The sequence below is a fragment of the Rattus rattus genome, chromosome 1 (genome assembly GCF_011064425.1).
Source record: "Rattus rattus isolate New Zealand chromosome 1, Rrattus_CSIRO_v1, whole genome shotgun sequence".
In the NCBI taxonomy this organism is placed as follows: Eukaryota; Metazoa; Chordata; class Mammalia; order Rodentia; family Muridae; genus Rattus; species Rattus rattus.
Window position 1 is genome coordinate 221,991,511 of NC_046154.1, and position 21,990 is coordinate 222,013,500.

A 21,990-nucleotide genomic window follows, 5' to 3' on the forward strand; every position below is an offset into this window, starting at 1 on the left:
CTATCTGCAAGTCTGGCACTAATTCACAATGGATGTTCAGCAGAGAAAAGATCGAGGACTTCTTGATATTCAAAATGTTTCTGTGCTTACAAGAATCAAAAATGTAAATATTGTAGAAACTTGGAAATTATTGTATGTTGACTATTAAATCAAGCTTATAGAAAGATCTGAAGCTATCCATTTTTAGACCAAAAATGTGCAAATGACACATGAACTTCCAAGATGCCTTTGCTATTTAGCAAACTTCCTCAGTGACACATATTAGTCAGTAAAGTCAAAGGCCTATCACAATAAAAATTAAACCTAAAGGATTTAAAGTTTTTATGTTCTACCAAAAAAACCCCAAAATATTTTACATTTAATGTTACAGTTATAAAGCTCATGTAAATAAATGATTCAAATCACTGAGTTAGTCTACTAAAAGAAATAAAATAAATTTTATTCCACCAGTACTTCAGTTACATAGAATCAGAAATTTTATGAACATGTGAAATCTTTCTTTCTCCAAAAGTAGTGTTGCCACACCTTTTCATTAAATCTTTCTTCATAAATATAAAAGAAGTCACTCTTACTAAAACATGAATATGAAATAACTTTATTATTATAGCCAAAAGTTACTTGGACAAGCACTTTGTAATACTTTATACAATTTTTTTTTAATTTATTTATTAATTATATATGAGTACACTGTAGCTGTCTTCACACACACCAGAATAGGGCATTGGATCCCATTACAGATGGTTGTGAGCCACCATGTCGTTGCTGAGATTTGAACTCAGGACCTCTGGAAGAGCAGACAGTGCTCTTAACCACTGAGCCATCTCTCCAGGCCCCACTTTGTAAAATTTTTATGTCCTATCAGTCAGTTTAAGACTTGTCAATTGTCTGAATCTGATTTATGTTCTTATGACTTCAAACCTTTTTACTCTCAACTCTTAAATTCTCTCTCTCCCTCTCTCTCTCTCTCTCTCTCTCTCTCTTTCTCTCTCTCTCTCTTTGTGTGTGTGTGTGTGTGTGTGTGTGTGTGTGTGTCTGTGTGTGTCTGTGTGTGTCTGTGTCTGTGTTTCTGTGTGTGTGTTCCAGTACTAGTGCAGAGGTCAGAGGACATTCTGTTTAAAATCAGTTCCTTTATCCACCTAAAGTCTCTATTGTTTCTTCTATGCTGTGAACTTACTAGGGCTAGTTTCCATGTGAAATTCTTGCTGATTTTACTCTGTCTCTTCTAATTCACTGTAGGAGTACATGGAACACATCTATAACATCTGTCTTTTATACTTAAATTCTAATATTTGAACTTAGATCATTGTCTGGAAGACTTCTTTTTACCCAATAGAGTGATCAGTCCAAATACATAAAATTATTTTAATGAATATGTGGAATACACACAGAGACACACACATCAACACTAAAGTATATCAAAAAATAATTTAATGTTGATAGAAAATTCCCGCCTCTAAAATAATGATAACGCTAAAGAAATGAGTGTGGTACTTGTGTATCATTATCTTCTGCCTTTATCCATACTCAAAGAATGATAAAGACATGCCTGACATATTAATATTTCATTTGTAGCAATTTTCTATGAGATTAAATTCTACATCTTGGAGGGACACTTATTGAGACACATTCTATTCATCATGGAAGTTCCTTTGCTCAGGAAACCAAAACTGAACCTGACAAGATTCTATTTACCTCCCATTCCCCACGTAAATATGAGCAGTGGAGGCTGGCAAGAGACTCTCTAAAAGACATAAAAGAGGCACTCACTAACCAGGCAACCTGAAAGAAGCAGAGACCTATAAAAGGCTCCTACCATCTAAGCTGCCTGAAGAGACAGCCTAAAACTGTCTAAGCTTAAGCGACTTGTGCAGTAGTACAGTCTGGGTTTCTAGCTTTCTAGAGCTGTGACTCATACGTGGGCTTATGGCAAACCATTTCTATTCATGTTATAACCACTCATTCAACTTCTTGTACATAGCACCGTGGGCCGTTCACATGCTTTGGGGGTTTTCTATCAAGGCTAAGGAGATGTTTGTTCCATTATCTCTAGAAATAGGCATGGTATTGTAGAAGAAATTTTATGTTTTAGAAAATAAAGTGATATGATAGAAAAAATGGTCAATGAATTTGTGAAGTACATCAATATATAGTTTTGAAACTTATTAAGTCAAGGTAATTTCCCCTGGTGTACAGTTTAATCATGAATTATGTCAATAAACACCAATATTGTTTTCATAATATTTTTATAGGAATAATTCACATTATCTACTTACTGATACATTCTGGTAAAGGTTTGTCCCATTGTCCATTTGGCTGACATATCAAAACTGAAGAGCCAAATAAAAAATATCCTGGGTTACAGTCATAGAATACCACAGTACCATAGGTAAAATTCCCATGTTCTATTTTGCTTTCTCTTTTGGAATTGGCTGGAATTCCAGGATCAGAACAGTTCACCACTAAAGAAAAGAAAAAAGTTAAATGTTAGTTTAAGAATAATATAAATATACCTAGGTATAATTCTGTTGAATTTTTTAAAAACTTCATTTCAGAAGGGAATTTAGTCAAATAAACCAAATACTCCAGAAATTTACTAACCCAGGAACTTTTGATAAAATAGTCATATTTGTATAGATGAAAATACAGGAAAAATGTATAGTAATTTTGAGAACCATATTAACTCCTAAGAACTGTGCTAAGTATAGATTGAAGAAGGATTCCACTTAAGTTATTTTTGTTACCAATAGTAAAATATTGGATAAATATTATTTTAAGCAAAACAAAATTTATCATAATTCATTGAAAAATAAGAAATCCACCATCTGACCATAATAAATAAGGCTGCTATGAACATAGTGGAGCATGTGCCCTTGTTATATTTTGGAGCATCTTTTTGGTAATATGCCAAGGAATGGTATACCTGAATCCTCAGGTAGTACTATTTCCAATTTTCAGAGGAACCTCCAGACAGACTTCCAGAGTGATTGAACCAGCATTCAACACCACAAACAATAGAGAAGTGTTCCTCTTTCTCCACATCCTTGCCAGCATCTGCTGTCATCTGAGTTTATGGTCTTAGCCATTCTGACTGGTGTGAGGTAGAATCTCAGGGTTGTTTTGATTTTCCTCATGACATTTTGTTGAACATTTCTTTACGTGCTTCAGGGCCACATGATATCTCTCAGTTGAGAATTCTTTGTTTAGCTCTATATTCCATTTTTAGTACCATATTTGATTCTCTGGAGTCTAACTTCTTGAGTTATTTGTATATATTGGATATTAGCCCTCTATCAGCTGTAGGATTGGTAAAGATCTTATCCCAATCTTTTGGTTGCTGTTTTGTCCTATTGACAGTGTCCTTTGTATTGCAGAAGCTTTGCAATTATATGAGGTCTCATTTGTTGATTCCTTATCTTAGAACATAAGCCATTGGTGTACTGTTCAGGAAATTTCCTCAGTGGCCATGTGTTTGAGGTACTTCCTCACTTTCTCTTCTATTAGTTTCAGCAAAGCTGGTTTTATGTGGAGGTCATTGATCCACTTGGACTTCAACTTTGTATAAGGAGACAAGAATGGGTCCATTTGCATTCCTCTATATGCTGACCACCAGTTAAGCCAGGAATATTTGTTTAAAATTCTGTCTTATATTTCGCTGGATGGTTCTACCTACTTTGTCAAAGATCAAGTGACCATAGGTATGTAGGTTCATTCTGGGTCTTCAATTCTATTCCACTGATTGTCTGCCAGTCTCTGTACCTATACCATACATTACCATATATAATGTACTATACTATACCATATTGCTCTGTAATACAGCTTGAAGTCAAGGATAGTGATTCTCCCAGAAGTTCTTTTATTTTTGAGAATAGTTTTTGCTATCTTGGGTTTTTGGCTTCTCCAAATGAATTTGCAAATTGGTTTTTCTAAGAATATGAAGAATTGAGTTGGAATTCTAATGGGGATTGCATGGAATCTGTAGAATGCTTTCAGCAAGATGGCCATTTTTACTATATTAATCCTGGCAATCCATGACCATGGGAGGTCTTTCCCTCATCCAAGATCGTCTCTGATTTTTTCTTCAGAGACTTGAAGTTTTTGTCATACAGTTCTTTCACTTGCTTAGATAGAGTAAGACCAAGATATTTTATATTATTTGTAATTATTGTGAAGGGTGTCATTTCCCTAATTTCTTTCTCAACCTGTTTAACCTTTGAGTAGAGGAAGGATACTTAATTGTTTGAGCTAATTCTATGCCCAGCCACTTTGCTAAATTTGGTTATCAGGTTTAGGAGTTCTCTGGTGGGGTATACTTTGGGGTCACTAAAGTATACTATCATATCTTCTATATATAGTGATATTGATATTGACTTTGATATTGATATTGACTTCTTCCTTTCCAATTTGTATTCCTTTGACCTCCTTTTGTTGTCTAATTGTTCTGGCTAGAACTTTGAATACTACATTGAAAAGGTAGGAAGAAAGTGCGCAGCCTTGTCTATTACCTGATTTTTATGGGATTGGTTCAAGCTTCTATTCATTGAGTTTGATGTTGGCTTCTGATTTGCTATATATTGCTTTTACTATATTCAAGTATGGGCCTTACATTCCTACAGCCTTATTTATAATAACCAAAAGCTGGAAAGAATCAGATGTCCTTCAACAGATGAATGGATATAGAAAGTGTGGTACATTTCCACACAATGGAGTACTACTCAGCTTTTAAAAACAATGACTTCATGAAATTCTTAGGCAAATGGATAGAACTAGAAAATACCATCCTGAGTGAAGTAACCCAATCATAAAATAACACACAGGATACGTACTCATTGATAAGTGGATATTAGCTCAAAAGTCAGAATATCCAAGATACAATTTATAGACCACATGAAGCTCAAGTAGAAGAAAGACAAAAGTGTGGATGTTTCAGTCCTTCTTAGAAGGGGGAACATAATACTCACAGGAGGAAATAAGGAGACAGGGTGGACAGAGACTGAAGGAAAAGCAACCCAGAGGCAGCTCCACCTGGAGATCTAACCCTATGCAGACACTACACCCAGACACTATTGCCAACCCCAAGAATTACGTGCTGACAGGATCCTGATATAGCTGTCTCCTGATATGCTCTGCCATAGCCTAACTAATATAGATGTGGGTGCTCACAGTCAACCTTTGGACTGGGTATGGGGACCCCAGTGGAGGAGTTGGTCGAAGGACTGAAGGAGCTGTTGCTGTTGCCATCCCATAGGTAGAACAACAATATCAACAGAACCAGACACCCCCTGAACTCCCAGGGACTAAACCACCAACCAAAGAGTATACATGAATAGAAAAGCAATTGAAATTTATTGATATATATATCAATATATCTATATCTATATATCTATATATCTATATATATATCTATATCTATATCTATATCTATATCTATATCTATATCTATATCTATATCTATATCTATATATATCTATATCTATATCTATATCTATATCTATATCTATATAGTGTTCTCCAAAATAGCTATGTCCTAATAACAGAAAGAAAGCCTTACAGAAAGCTAATGTGATAGGGATGATGCTTCACAGGTCTCCCCTGTAGACAAAGAAATACTGGCAACTAATAACTGCTGAGAGAGTCATTGATGAGCTCTGTAATTTGTCAAACAATTCAGAATGACAGAGTAATAAGACACATAAACGCAAACATCATGAACAGATTCTGCCAGGTGTGTATACATATTTGTGCACAAGAAAAATGATCCCAAAACTGAGATTGAAGAATGGAACTGGTTTGATGTATGGAAGGGTATGAAAGTTTCTGACACAAGGGAAATGAAGAGCAGAAATTATGGAATTACAATTTGAAATGAATGAAAACAGAATTTAAAAAAAAAACGTTTGGCAACATGGAATGAGATTCCATCAAAATTAAACCTTTCATTATATTAATTATTAATTCCCTACTCTTCTGCCTGAGCTCTTCAGATTTATCATCTATGCCTTTATTGACATATTGCCACAACCCCAGTTTGACGGTAGTGAGCTGTTTACCTTTGCACACAGGTGGAGGATGGCTCCACTGCCTGTTGGCCTGGCACTGTGCCTTTGTTGGCCCTTGCATAAGATACCCAATGTTGCAAGAGAATGTTACCACATCATTAAAGTTGAACCCATTTCCACTTGTTCTTCCATAAATTGGACTGCCCGGGTGACCACAGCTAACAGCTAAATCATTGGCAAAAGGAGAAAAAAGTAAAGAATATTAATTATCAGAGGATAATTATCTTTAGTCAATTCCAAGTAGAAAAACAACTTGATATGTGGATATACACAAAGTACTTCTCACTAACAAAGATGTAAAATAGCAGTAAAATAAAATATTAGAAACAAAAACTATTTAAGATTGTGAATGTTTTTCCAGACACTGTTACTGATACTGCATTGTGTGTGCAGACAGGGGCATGGCTGTCTCTGAGAAGCTCTACCAGCTGCTGACTGAGACAGATGCAGATACCCACAGCCAAGCACTGGACTGAGGTCACAGATTCCTATGGAAGAGTGAAAGGAAGGATTGAAAGGGGTGAAGGGGATTGTAAACCCATAGGAAGACCAACAATATCAACTAACCTGGACCACTGGGAGCTTCCAGAGACTAAGCCATCAACCAAAGAGCATTCATGGTCTGGTTTACAACCCCCAGCACACTGTAGTAGAGGACTGTCTTGTCTGGCCTCAGTGGGAAAGGATGCAGCTAATCCTGTAGAGACTTGATGCCCCAGGGAAGGGGGATGCCCGGAAGAGGGGAACAGTGATCAGGGAACGGAGGGAAGAATTCTAGGAGTGGGTTTTGGGTGTGGGACAATATTTGGGAATATAAATAAATAAAATAATTAACTAAAATCTAATAAAAATAAATAAATAAAAAGGTTGTGTGTTTTTAAGACACTACTTTCCTAGTCTGAGTATATGTGTATGTGTGCTTGTCCATGTGTGTGTAATATGCACATGTGTATTTGCACATATGTGTGCACGTATATGCATAGAGGTCAGACAAGAGTGTTGGGCATCATTCTCTGTCAATCTTCACCATGTTTCCTGTGTTTTGACCAGGCAGATAGTCTGTTAGTCCAAGCAATCCTTCTGTCTCCACATAAACCTCTGGTTAGAAACTGAAGTGAAACCATTCCTTACTAGTTACATGAGTATACGAAATAGAGCTGAGCTCCTCACAGTTGTGCAACGACTACTTCAACCAAGAAGCATCCACTAACCACTAAATTATGCCAGTTTCAGTAAAGTGCTATATGTTTAATGTTTCATATTCTGACTTTGTTCTATATAGGTTTTTGATGTTGCCCTTCTGTTCATACATTCTGAAATAATACTGAAAAAGAAAAACAACGAAAAAGTATAGGTAATGACAGGAGTTTCCATCTCTAGATGCATGCAGCAAATATCAAATGACAAAGTTTAACTTTAACAGCTAATTTTAAGGGCTGAGGTACTCACATTTACAGTTCAATATCATTGGAAATAACTCTTTTGATGTTATTTGGGAAATAGATCACTAAAATGTGAAAAGTACTGTATTCTTAATAAGACTAGTTAATGTTTATAACAAGAACAACACATGATGCTGTCCTAGAAATTCCAATCATGTTTTGAAATAACCAATGCTAACACTCTCCATTCCAATCAGTCTTACTAGATATTGTTTAATGTATAATTTAACACATTTACTTGGAAATTACAGGCTCGTTAGAATTATTTAGATCTTTTTTTATTTTATGGTCCTTGAATTTATTTTATGAGGTTCTGGTGCTGCATTTCCAGGAGCTGTTTTACTATGTCAGTTCACTCCGTTAATCAGAGCATTCCCAGCAATGATGTTTCATAGTTAGGCTCAGAAAAGACTACAGCTCCTTTTAGTGAATGACCTAGGGGCAATTATTTTTCAGCTGCATTGTTAATGTCAACCTACTCACTTGGAAATTTAACTGTATATTATTCTTGTTTAAAATTATCAATAAAGAAACCAGTTTTATTCTAAGGGCCCATTCTCATTTACTGTTTAAATTATTTAAGCAGAAAAACAGTGGTATGACATGCTCATGTTGATTCTGTATTGCCATTTACTGAACAGTATTTTTAAAATATTAATGTAAGTAATTGGAGATGGACATTTTAAGAGAAATTTTAAGGTGTATATATAATTAAGGTAAAAATAAAATAAATCGCCTATTACATTATATTCATCTGAGGAATAATGATAAGAGGATAGAATAGAATTATCCTTATGAAGCTATAATTTGACTTTTATGTAGCAATGATAATAAATATGTAGTATTTCAAAGGTAGAAGTGCAAAGAGGAAAATATGGTTGATGTAGCCAAGTTCATCTCCAACAATCATGTATCAAGGGAGATGAAAAGAGCAGGAGTCTGAATCTTGAACGATTCAGAAGTCATGAGGCAGGAAATTATCAAAAGACACATGGTTTTAAGGAGTTGAATTTAAAAAAATTCAAGCAGGGCTTGGGGATTTAGCTCAGTGGTAGAGCGCTTGCCTATAAGCACAAGGCCCTGGGTTCAGTCCCTAGCTCCAGGGAAAAAAAAAAAAAGAAAAAAATTCAAGCAAATATCCACTTTCTAATGTGCTTTTCAGCATTCTGGCCTAACCCTTCACCTTGACTGTCTAAGAGATAATGATTGAGAAAAGTTTTGTCCAAGGGAACAGTGTGTGCCCCAAGTGTAAACACTCGCCTTTCATGCAAAATATTCCCTCTACACACAAGCATGCACACACAAAAGCACTCATGGGCGCGCGCGCGCGCGCGCGTACACACACACAAACACACACACACACACACACACATTTATTTATGTGCAGTATAAGTCATTTCTGGTAGAGGTGCACTGTGTTAGTCTGAAAGAGTCAAGCATAAATTTAGAGCTCATGAAACAATTACCATGTGGAAAACTTGTATCCCCATTCACGTGTTTCAGCCCGCAGAGCCTCTCCAACCTGACCAGCGACCAGTCACCTGGCACTCCCACTACTTGGTTTTGCGTCTCTGAGTCTCTTTCCACTTGAGTGTTCCACACAGAGTGCCTTACCTTCTTTTCTCTATCTTAAAGTTTGTGTGCTTTCTCATCATTAAAACAATAATAAATTAGTGAGAGCAGTATGATTAAATTCATACTTCCTGGTGGAAAGAGATTCCAAAGTATAGCTATAATTATTTTAAGGATTTTAGTAAAAAAAAAGTCTCAAACTCCATTTAATTAATTTTTTTATTATCTGTGGTACAGTGTTCTGAGTGTGTGTGTGTGCATGCGTGTGTGTGTGTGTGAGTGTGTGTGTGTGTGTCACATGCAAACCTTATCTACAAAAGCAAGAGACCCAGAGAGCCTCGGATATCCTATATCTGGGAGTTCCAGATGGTTGGGAGGCCACCAGGTGTGCGGGAAATTAAACCTTGGTCCTCTCAAAAAGAAACCAGTGTTCATAATCACTGAAGCATCTTTCTAGCATCATACTTTAATTTATAAATTCATGCATAAATTCATCAAAAGATTTATTAAAATGACAAGTGTTTTCATTGAAATGTAATTATAAATATCTAATAGTATATGTAGCCAAACAACTTTGTATTTGTGTTAAAGAAAATGGAAATAGGGCTATTATACATTTCCTAATGTTGATTAAACTATTTTAATCAGTATTGAGCATATTATTCATACTTCATATACATAATATCAATGTATTTAAGAATTTAATGGCTTCTGAAGCTAAAGAAAACCATAGTGATAAACACTTTTAACTGTTTATGAAATAGAGCTCTGAAGGAGCACATTACTTGACTTAACTGCCATAATTAGCAGTGTGTCTGACATCAGAACAATGGTTCTCTATATTTTGTTTGATTATTTTTTTCTCCATTTCATAATTACACTTCATCAGGATATGCTTTGATGAGCTAGCTATAGCATCCTAATTACTAAAGAACATTTACCAGAAGGATTTACACTAAAAAAAGCTTCGCAGTCTCACATCACAATAGTGTTGACATTGTTACACAGCGGTGTCAACGACTTGAAATTCTTATATAGAAAACATGTTGAGAATATGCCATCTATGCACAAATGCTCACTTACAAATGTTTACATTAAATACTAAGGTTCTCAAATTAAATTATGTCTTCATAAAAATATAAGTAATAAAATGTTAATATTTCCCTATTCATAATTATATATGATCCTTAATGATTATTCAATAGCAGTATATGTGAATGGATTATGAAATTTAATTTATATTGTCATTTGTATACAGTTGATGAACACAAGTATTTATCTTGCTCAGTAAAAATCATGACTGATTGACTATCTTCAAGAACAGGAGAACCTAATTTCAATTGCCATGCTTACTTACGCACACAGGATGGGAGCTGACCAGACCAATTGTGATCCTGCTGACATATCCTCACAGAAGAACCAATCAGACGAAAGCCAGGGTTGCACTGATACACAACTGTGTCTCTGTATCCATAATTTTCTCCAATGACTTGACCATTTACAATGAGATCTGGAATTCCACAGTGACCCGCTGAAATTTGTCAAAAAGGAGTTTAATAATGTGAGTATGTTATTTGTCATTTATATTCATAATTAGCTTTATTAAACATTTAAATATTCATACAGTATTAAAGGACATAAAAGTAAATAAGACATACTCTGAAAAACATCAAGAATTTAAAAATTGAAAAAAAATTGCCTAGTGGATTGATCTAAAAAATTACAGTATTTTGATATATAAAAATTAATATCTAACAAGTACAACTTTATAAATAAGGAATAAAACAGTGCTTAGGAAGAAAATTCATTAGCACAACTCTCCCAATGTGTCTCTGTCGTGTGGTGTTTAAATATACGTCCTGCACAGCCTAACCACTCTACACTGAGTATAATCCCTGTATGGTTTATATGCTCTAACTAGAAAACAAAGTGTTATATAATCATCATGTTTTACTATTTTATTTGACTTTAAAAATAGGAAAATAAACAACCAAATAATGAAGATAGATCTGAGCTCCAGGCCCAGCAACTACCATTTGCTAGTGAGACTATAGAGAATTTTCGAATTATAGTGTATTTTAGAGAACAGACTACTAACATTTTCTTAAACCAGTAAGATACCTAACTGCTTTCTAAATACTTACAACACCCACAAATAAGCATAGCTCTTGCCTCTCATCAAATAAACTTCTTTTTGAAGTAAATCAAGATCATTATTGTAAGCAAAAAGAGGTCAAAATCCAGATAACAGCTGATATGAGGTGCTGAGCCCTAATTGGCACATAAACTTCACAACCTTACCCTCCAGGCTCAGGGGACATTGCAGATGATGGGACAGAAGAGTGTAAGAGCCAAAGAACCTAGAAAATTGCTGTGATAGTGTGTCTTGATGTATGAAGAGGAAACTACACTCATGAAATTTCAGAACATGGCAATCTAAACAAGCCCTGGAAGGTGATACGACCATATGACATGCCATTATGGATTGGAAAAATCTCATAGGGACCCAATCTTTGATGAAAAGGTACAAGTAATTAACGACCAAGGAAAGAAATATTAGTTGTGTTCAGAGATAGAGATAAGTCCCATATTTAGATATCTAATAATAAGTGATTACCCATAAATCTGTGTACATATGAAAAACATTAAAGGCAGACAGACCTCAGTAGGGGAGGATGCACCTAACCTCGCAGACACTTGGTGCACCACAGCAGGGGGATACCCAGGGGTACCCCTACCTGGAGGGTGGGATGGGGAAGAGAATGTGTGAGCAGAGATCTGCAGAGAGGCAGTGATCAAGATGTACAGTGAGTAAGTTATTAAGTAAATTAATTAATGAAAAATGCAATCAAACAGGCATATTAATATCTATGTATATGTCTATCTATGTATATGTATAGCCACAATAAATAAAATAAGCCATAGATCTGAGGAAGAATGGGTAAATGAAAGGTGTGGCATAAAATGATTACAGGTTGAAGCAAATGTTCTCATTAAAAATAAAATTAAGAAACAAAATATTTCCCTACTAGGGAAAAAACAAACTAAATCTTACCTCATAATAAATGCACCAACACATTATAAGCACATGCATAATATATCGAGCTAGAAAACTTCTAGAAAACAACCTGGTAGAGAGTATTTTTCGATTAATGGTGCAGGAAGAAGGAAGAGATTCCCTTAGCTATAACCAGATGATAACCAAAAAAGATAATAGGCAAAAAAGTATGCATTTAACAAAGTTCAAAACTTATGCTTATCAAAATTTCTTATTAAGGAATGAAGAAACAAATCATAGACTGGGAGAAATTTTATAAAGTACAATGATCAAGATCATAACCAGAATTAAGAATTATAATTCATATTAAAATGTGTTTAAATAAAATAATCTACCATACCACAAAGGAAAATCAGAAAATAAAGAAAAAAGTCAATAAAAATTTGCTAGACATCAACAATCACAAAAATAATATGAACTGAGGAGGATTACAGTACTTAATTTCATTTCTGGGCACTTATAGTCCTGACTATATATTCTGCAAAAAAATGTTTTATTGAAATTCAATTTAACATAAATAGTTCCAGTCTAGAGAAAGTTCAGATGACTGTTGCAAAATACCCTATTTTTTTAAGGGAATTCATTGCAGGAATTGAAACAACTAATTTACATACCTAAAACATTAAAGTGGAATCAGATTAAAGAAGCCTTTTCAAATTCAGGATTTTACTTATGTAAGTTTTTATAATATGAAGAACTCGCATACAGTGTAACGAGTCTGTTTTGTCTCAGTTTGATAGGGAAGAAGGCAAGTGATTGTAGCATAACATTAAGAAAATTTCAGAACCATTAGCAAAATTCTGTTTTCATAATCATTCACACTGGTAAAATTCATACAATGCATATAACATGTGTGTGTGTGTGTGTGTGTGTGTGTGTGTGTGTGTGTGTGTGTGTGTGTGTGTGTTGTCCATGAAGGCAGTTTCATTGTAGAGGCTACATAGTAGAGGCTATATTGTTCTCATTTAATATGAACCCAGAATGATGCTGGTAAGAGTATGGTTCCAAACAATGTAATCCTATGTGGCTCTCTCTCTCTCTCTCTCTCTCTCTCTCTCTCTCTCTCTCTCTCTGTGTGTGTGTGTGTGGGTAATTTCAACAGAATAAAAACAGAAGGAGATATTGAAGGTGGAAATGGTGCCACTATTTAATCTTAGCAGCTAGAGGCAGAGGCGGGTGAATATAGAATCTATCTTAAAAGAAAAATGGAGGAAATGAAAACAAAAGCAAGAACAATACACAAATACAAATATCTAGTTAATAATACAGATACTAAGGTTTCATTTCCATGTTTTATTCAAACATTCATTGAAGAAATATATTGGCAGGTTATTTGAAATGGTTACAAGACAATTTAATCATAATCAGAATTGCCAAGATCAAAAACTTAAGTGACAGCACATGCTAGCGAGGATGTGTAGAAAGGGAAACACTCCTCCATTGCTGGTGGGATTGCAAACTTGTAGAACCACTATTGAAATCAATCTGGTGGTTTCTCAGGAAATTGTAAAGAGTTCTACCTGAAGACCCAACTATACCACTCCCGGGCATATACCCAAATGATGCTCCACCATACCACAAGAATAATTGTTATTTTCATAGCAGCCTTATTTGTAATAACAAGAAATTGTAGAATGTACAGATGTCCCTCATTCAATGAATGGATAAAAAAATGTGGTTCATTTACACAGTGGAATACTACTGGACTATTAAAAATGAGGCTATCATGAATTTGCACATAAATGAATTGAACTAAAAAAAAAAATCCTCTGTGAGATAACCCAGGCCCAAAAGTACATGCATAGAAATTCAGGGACAAAAATGGAGCAGAAACTGAAAGAAAGTTCATCCAGTGACCAGCCTAAATTGAGATACATCTCATGTGCAGACACCAAATCCTGACAGTATTACTGATTCCATGTTGTGCTTACAGACAGAATCCTAGCATGGCTGTCCTCTGAGAGTCTCAACCAGCATATGACTGAATCAAATGCAAATAATTACAGCCAACCATTGGACTGAGATCAGGGACCCCTGTGGAAGAGTTAGGGGAAGGACTGAAGGAGCTAAAGGGGGATTGTAACTCCGTAAGAACAACAGTATCTAATAACCCAGTTCCCTCAGAGTTCCCAGAGATTAAGCCCCCAACCAAAGAGCATACCCAAGATGATCTGTACCCCTGGCACATATGTAGCTGAGAATTGACTTGTCTGGCCTCAGTGGGAGAGGAGGTGCTTAATCCTGAGGAATCTTGATGTTCCAGGGAAGGAGGATGCTGGTGAGAATGGATGAGCAGGGGAACACCTTCTGAGAATCAAGGGGGAAGGGGAAGCCTAGTGAAGAACTCAGGAAGCAGGGACCAGGAAGGGAGGCAACATTTAGAATGTAGAAATATAAAATAATTTAATAAAAATAGCATTGGCATGTAAATGAATTTGCGATAAGTAAATCTGACAAAGGGTTAGTTCTCTAATGAATCCGAGACATGTAAGAATCTGCTGTTGATTGTTCTTCCAATTAAGAAACACAGAGAAATCACTGGGATTCAGGAAATAAAAGTCACTGTATCCCATTAAATAATCAGAAGAATATTCTGTTGGCCCAACTATGCAAAGGGGTTCTGTGTCAGAGAGGTAAGTTGAAAGTGAATGAATCCTTATGCTCAATTTCTAAGGCAAGACCGTAGGATCATTGTTTGGAACTCTTCTCTTACCAGCGTCACTTTGTAAATAAATAAAGTTGCCACCTCATATCAGGGAATAAGGTCACTTTCCTCTTCTGTGTGATGGTTGGGAGGGAAAAATAAAGCAAGTTAAGACCCATACCTAGACATCTGGTTTCTGATCCACTCCACAGACCAGAGGAAAGGCATTCCCGAACAGTAGAACCCACGAGCATGAATCCCAAGTCGCACGTGAATATGGCCGTGGAGCCATAGGAAGTTTGAGTTCCAATCTTATTTCCATTTGGAGGTGTTGGCAATTCTCCACAGGAGATGACTTAAAAACAAAGAGTAAACACGTATGAGATATGGGTTAAGTACCCCTGTTAAAAATAACACGCTGCTTACATTTTCAGTTATCTTTGATTTTATTTTCTTAAATATGAAAATGGCATTTGTAAAATAAGTTTGAATGTGAGGGAAAAGAGGATATGATAAAGTTTAATATTTATTCTTTATGATTGGAAGAAGTACAGCCTTATTAGTCCAAATCTTTCTTTAACTTTAGAGATTGAACAGTGTGTATGAATTAAAAGATATTATAATATTTAGACCTCTAGTTTTATTATCATTATTTTTTAACTTTATTGTCATGTGCCATGGGACAACCAAAATCTCCTATGTTAGCACAGATATTTACAAAGTAAGCTCTAAATCACAGAAAAACTTATAAGAAAATGTTACCCACAGATGTTTTTATACATGTCAGGTGTAATATACCTATTTTTCTGCAGTATTGCATTTATTAATCTCATTGGACCATCTATTTACTTATAAAATATGAGTGCTTCTGCTATATTTTATGCGATAAATGTCTTTTTATTCAGGATAAAAGGATGAATTTTAATCTATGTGTCTTCTGGAACAAAATAATAAATAGGTAAAGGAAATTGGGAAGAATTTCAATTGACTATCCTTTATTTAGTGAGGTTGTTTTTATGAGACCCTGGCAACGTTTTAAAAATATATACAGACACTTGATAGTTTTAAATTTGATTAAACAATATTTTAGTTTCATATGAATCTGGATATAGTTGGTATTTCTAATGTATTATGACATTAAAACATCTCAATAACTTTATAAAAGTTTCTTATTTAAGAAATTGAGTTCCTGAGTTTAGCTACTAAGTAATGCTTGGTGAAATGGCTGCTGTGACCGAAATCACCTCACTACTTCTGATTGAAAGCACATTGAAATTGGCCAACCTTTAAAAAATTCTATTATTGGGCTAAAAAAAAAAAAAAAAAAAAAAAAGAAATTGAGGATCAGAAAAAATAAGCTTCATACAGCACTGTTATTGAAATTATTGGGTTTAGATTATCTGAGTTAAAGACCATTTTTGTATTTATAGACACTGTGGCTTGTTTGTAATAATACATTTTTCAGTTTCATTTTTAAACAATAAATTTAGTAAAATACTAAAAATACTGTCCAATAAGTATTATGTAAACTATCCTTAAAAATATAATTTAGTCGCTAAAATAAGATTATTCATCCATATCTCATAAGTTAATTTTTATAGTATTTTCTAAGCATAATTAGTAAGCTTTAAACTGTAATGAGAATAATTTTACTAATGCCATTGTGTCACTTGCAATGATAGTTCACACCTAAAGTCCAGAAACTAGGAAGCCCATTTGGGGCATGGATTTTGAGGATAGGCTGGTTAACATGTGAATGTTCCATTTCAGAGGAACATGTTCGAGATTAGAGAGGAAAATTCTCATCTTTCACAGGTGTGTTTTGAAGAAGACATAAAATAAAACATGAAATCACCAAGAGGAGCTTTTAAAATGATGTGAGCATCCTACTTACTTTGGCAATATGGTCTTTCAGTTCTCCAACTCCAAGTACCATTAGGAAGGCATTCAATAGAAGCAGGACCAAGTCCATGATAACCGGGATCACAGCTGAAAACCACCTTAGTTTTGTATTCATAATGTGATCCGTTCACAATTCTCCATCTTCCATGTTCCAAGGTAAAAGAATTAATACTCGGACATGTAACAACTATATAAATCCAAAAAATATAGATGTAAGGCAAGTACCATCCCCGTACCTGAGAAGAACTAAAATTTATTAGATCTTTTATGCTTCCATTGCTTTAGTTAAGTCTCTATCGTGCTCCACAAAGTAATACTTGTTCATATTTGTACTTTAATCAATAATTAATTGTTTCCTCAGAAACTATTGAAAGTTCTTCAAATTAATCAGCTATTTCACAATTCTGACACTGTACATATATATACAATTTATATATATATATAAAATTCATATATATATATATATATCCATCTGGAATCTCAGTCAGTTCTTTCACTCTCTGTCTTTCCTTATTTTGAAGAACTTAGCTTCAGAAAGTATACTTGATCAGCATTGTCTTTGTGAACAAGACCTAGAGTACGTATGTTTGTTGAAAAGTTGTTTAAGATGCATAAAAACAACATTAGGCATCTTTAAAGAATACACATAACTGAACAATCCTCACTTTAAATGAAATAATGAGATTCAAAGGTTAGTAATAAATGACAAGAAATTGAAATAGAGGAAGTAAACATACTACAGAAATCGTCATTTTTCCATCAAAATAATTTTACAAAGGCAGTGAAAAATTCTTAATGTAAATAAGAATAAATATACTAAGTAAAGTCAAATTTACCAATAATCTCAGCCTCACTGTTTGCTCTCATAAACTTAGGGCTTGGTTTACTGCAATCAAACATTATTAACGCATATTTTTAAAGGTTTAGTTTACAGTGACTTTATTAAAACCTGCTATTTTACAAAGTAAATAAAACTTAGCTATCTGAAATACAAATATCACATTTGGTACCTTTATGGTCTTTGGAATTTCTAAAATTGAAAAAAATGCCTGTTTTCTATCCTTCAGTATTTGATAACACAACAAAGGTCAATTAATTTTTATTTCTATCCTAGGACATTTTCAGGAATTAATTTTTAAAAGTCAACAGTACATAAAATTTTAGGTCATAGAACATAATGATTGTAAACTACTGACTAATTTCCATGAGTGTGCATACCAACACAGCGAGGGGTCTTATTATGATTACTCCATGTTCCATCGGACTGGCAGGTGGCTGTGGTGAGTTCCTTGGATGACAGTCTGTATCCATCATTGCAAAAGTAGGTAACTCGAGTTCCAACCAAGTAGTCCGTGGTAAGTATTCCTCCATTAGTTGGGGCTTTAGGAATCCCACAGGAAATTGCTAGAATGCACAATTATAGAAATGAAAAATGAAAAACGTCTTCAGAATATCTATAACTCCAAAACATGAAGAATTGTTTGGGATACTATTAAATTTCCTGAAAAATTTACAGTAGATCATAAAAAGAACTTTTAAGAACTGTACATTTGGAATAATTTATTTTAAACTAATAATTTAATTGGTGACCCTGTATGGTTTTTGTTGCATTTTTCTTAGACTTTTGTCATCGTGTATTTGCTCTTAGCATTTCTTTAATTCTCATTTCAATTTTATCTTAATGTTTATTAATTTATTTAAATGATATATTTTATCTTCTTTCTTTTTACTTCAAGTCATTTGTGTGTATATTCTGGCTTCCTGTTCAGTGTTTTTATGGGATTCCTGTGTGTTTGAAAGAGTGGGTTTCTGTTTCGTATGCTTTTCTCTTGGATAGTTTTGTTGTTTGTTTTGTCTTATCCTGTTGTTTTTATATTATTTGCATTTCCTAATATTACTTATGTTAGGTTTATTTTATTTTATTTAATCCCTTAGAAGGCCTGTTTATTTTCTACTGAGAGACAGAAAGGGAGGGAATAGGAATTGGAGAAATATAGGGAGAAACTTGGAGAAGGAGAAGGAAGGGAAACAATAATCAGGATATACTATCTGTGACAACTTTTATTTTTAAGAAAAGGGAAAAAGAAGATGATATGTGTTTATTATACCCATAAGACATATTAACATATTTATGTATAGTGTTACTCCACTACCAATCAGATTTAGTGTGTATTATCTGCTGTATCTACTTTAGTGCATTACCATAACTATCAAAATAGTTTTTGGATCCTGAAATAGTTTTCATGTAATTCTAGAATTACCTTTTTCACCATAGGAAAAATATAGGAAATAGAAACGTGTGTTTCATTTATATTATAAAGGTCATTTCTGTTTAACCTATACTTCATTTCTAAATAAACGTGTTCCCTTTTATTTAGTAAAATCCATCATGTGTTTAAATCTCTCTTCTATAGGAATGAAATATTGTATATGGAATATAAACAGTACAACTTTAGTCAGATTAATCCAAACCATGTAAAACTCAATGGCAGAATGAAGACTGTAGAATAGTTGATCTATTGTACCTTTATGACCTAGAGATTTTGAATAGAAATGAATACTGAATCAGAAATTATGTTAACAATCTCAAAACCTGTTATTATCCTTTTTTAATTATAAAATCTCTAAACTACTACTGTAGAATTTAATGGTATCATGATATCTGTTTCATCGATATTTATATTTTCAGATATACATGAGGGTGATTGCAATTTTTAATAAGTTTTCATTCCCCAATACTAACTGCCAATAATCAGGTATTTACTGAGTACCTACACTGACAAGCATACACATAGCTTGTGGATTTATGAAAGTACACATGCCACACATGAACAAACACACACATAGACACACACACATTATTTAACTCACATCATGGTAAAATAAATGTATTTAAATATGAGTTTCTCACATGTTTAGAAAAATGTTTATATGTTAGAGCTGTAGTAGAAAATGTCATAGTCATATGACTGTACAAATATTTTGTGGACAAGTAGCTCAACTTTAACTTATGTAATGGTTGGAATGAAAATGTCTTTCATATACATGAGCTTAGTGTCCAGTTGATGAACTGCTTAGGAGGAGAAGGTGTGGCCCTGTTGGAGGAGGTGTGTTGCTAGCAGTGGGCTTTGAAGTTTCTAAAGCCCATGCCAAATCCAGTGTCTCTTTGTTTGCTCTTACTCTCTATTCACTAGTATTAGAGCCTACTTCTTTTTGATTTTTGGCATATTTTAAAGTCCAGCTGAGATATCTAGCCTTGGGGACTAAATAATTACTTAAATATTGAACTTTTCATTAGATGAGAATCATTAATGCTTTATGTGGACCACATCATGTATGCTATTCTAATAAATCCTTTCTAACAAATTCTACTCTGCTAAATTTAATATAATAAACACGTAGAATTCTTGGTATCATATTAATAGTATGTATTTTATTTATATGTTACATATATATATATATCCCTCTATGACCAAGAAAAAGAAAAGGAGAAAGATTGGATACAACTTTGTTGTTTGGGAGAAGAATCATCTCACAGAGGCTGTCACGGTTGCTGCTTTATGAAATGACAGGAAAGCAGAATTTAAAATTGAGGCAGTGATTGGAAAGTCAATATTTCTTCAGAGCAATAACAGTACTTAGTTTAGTAATAGGATAAAGTTATTCACTTCCTGACACCAGTCCCTGTGTGTTTGTCAATCAGTGGCTATCCAGTGTTCTAAAAGAAAAATAATTAATAGAACACAAACAAAGAGAGCCAAGGAAATTTTCTATTTATAACTTGCTCATACTGTTTAATTAATACTGAAGTAAGTAAGTAAATATCAGGATGTCGAAGACATTGACAGGCAAGAAGAATAGTTCCTTGAAGAGAACAAACAAGAGTGACATTAAGTTTGTGCTATATGAATAGCTCTTCCCAGTAAAATAAGTAGAAACACCCAAATGAATAGGTCACATCTCCAACAAACATATTTTCACAAAATATTTTATGAATATGATAGAAGAGTTTGAACTACAAATATTGGATCATTTTATAAGATCAAATACATTTTCCTTCAATGATACTCCAACATGCTTATTCTAAAGACAGAAAATGTTAGGTAATAATGATGAAAAAGGAATGTGATTGGCCATGTGTAAATGTGATAGATATACCTAAAATCAGTGTATTATAGCATTGACGCTAGAAAGCATTTGCAAACATTCAGTAACTTTAGGATGATTTTCTTTTAAGATAAATGTAATGGTCTCCCAATCAGGAGCCCACAACCACCTGAAATTCCAGTTCCAGCATCATCTAAAACTATCAATACTCTAAAAACCTGTATTCACTGGCACATATTCACAAACATATTCTCTCTCTCTCTCTCTCTCTCTCTCTCTCTCTCTCTCTCATACACATTCACACACACACTCACAATTAAACCTAATGAAATATGTCACTATATGTAAGTTTTTAAGTTTAAAGTTTATGTAAAGGTTTCATATATATATATATATATATATATATATATATATATATATATATACCCAGAAAATCATTGTGTAACTATAATGTGAAGTTTTTTTTATTCATTTATTATGTATAAGTACACTGTAGCTGTCTTCAGATACACCAGAAGAGGGCATCGAATCTCTTTACAGATGGTTGTGAGCCACCATGTGGTTGCTGGGAATTGAACTCAGGACCTCTGGAAGAGCAGTCGGGTGCTCTTAATCACTGAGCCATCTCTCCAGCCCTAGTGTGAAGTTTTAATATCATTTAAACTATATATGATTTAAGATTAGCTTCTTATACTATTACATTCTGTGATGTTATAACACAAGATCAGCTATTCCTTTCCAAATGAGACTTCAGAGAAAAATGTTATACTAAGAAAAAATATATATTGTTATAATTATTGGTAAAGGGCATATATATGCATATATACATATATACATATATACATATGTATACACATACATATATATTGAAGTGCATTTAAATATATCAAATTTCCTGACATGAGTGATTAAACTATTAACTTGTGGAAAATTAGTATCAGGTCTTCTTTAAAGGTCTGGTAGAATTCTGAACTAAATCCATCTGGCCCTGAGCTTTTTTTGGTTAGGAGGTATTTAATGACTTCATCTATTTCCTTTTGGGATATGAGCCTGTTCAAAAAGTTTGCCTGCTCTTGATTTAACTTTGGTATGTGTTATTTGTCTAGAAAACCATCCATTTCACCTAGACTTTGCAGTTTTATTGAGTATAGGCTTTTGTAGTTGGATCTGGTGATTTTTTAAATTTTCTTTGTTTCTGTTGTTATATCT

At 34.0% G+C, this 21,990-nt stretch overlaps 1 protein-coding gene across 2 annotated transcripts in view; it reads right to left on the reverse strand.

Moving 5' to 3' along the window:
* Csmd3 (CUB and Sushi multiple domains 3) overlaps positions 1–21,990 on the reverse strand; it is a 1,591,133-nt gene that overhangs the window by 53,963 nt on the left and 1,515,180 nt on the right. For both annotated transcript variants that reach the window (XM_032915225.1, XM_032915219.1), the window contains 6 exons: positions 17,893–18,078; positions 16,667–16,861; positions 14,954–15,127; positions 10,428–10,601; positions 6,048–6,221; positions 2,274–2,459 (listed from right to left, as the gene is read on the reverse strand). In XM_032915225.1, the coding sequence (XP_032771116.1) occupies positions 2,274–2,459; positions 6,048–6,221; positions 10,428–10,601; positions 14,954–15,127; positions 16,667–16,861; positions 17,893–18,078 (1,089 nt within the window). The remainder of the gene's footprint in view (positions 1–2,273; positions 2,460–6,047; positions 6,222–10,427; positions 10,602–14,953; positions 15,128–16,666; positions 16,862–17,892; positions 18,079–21,990) is intronic.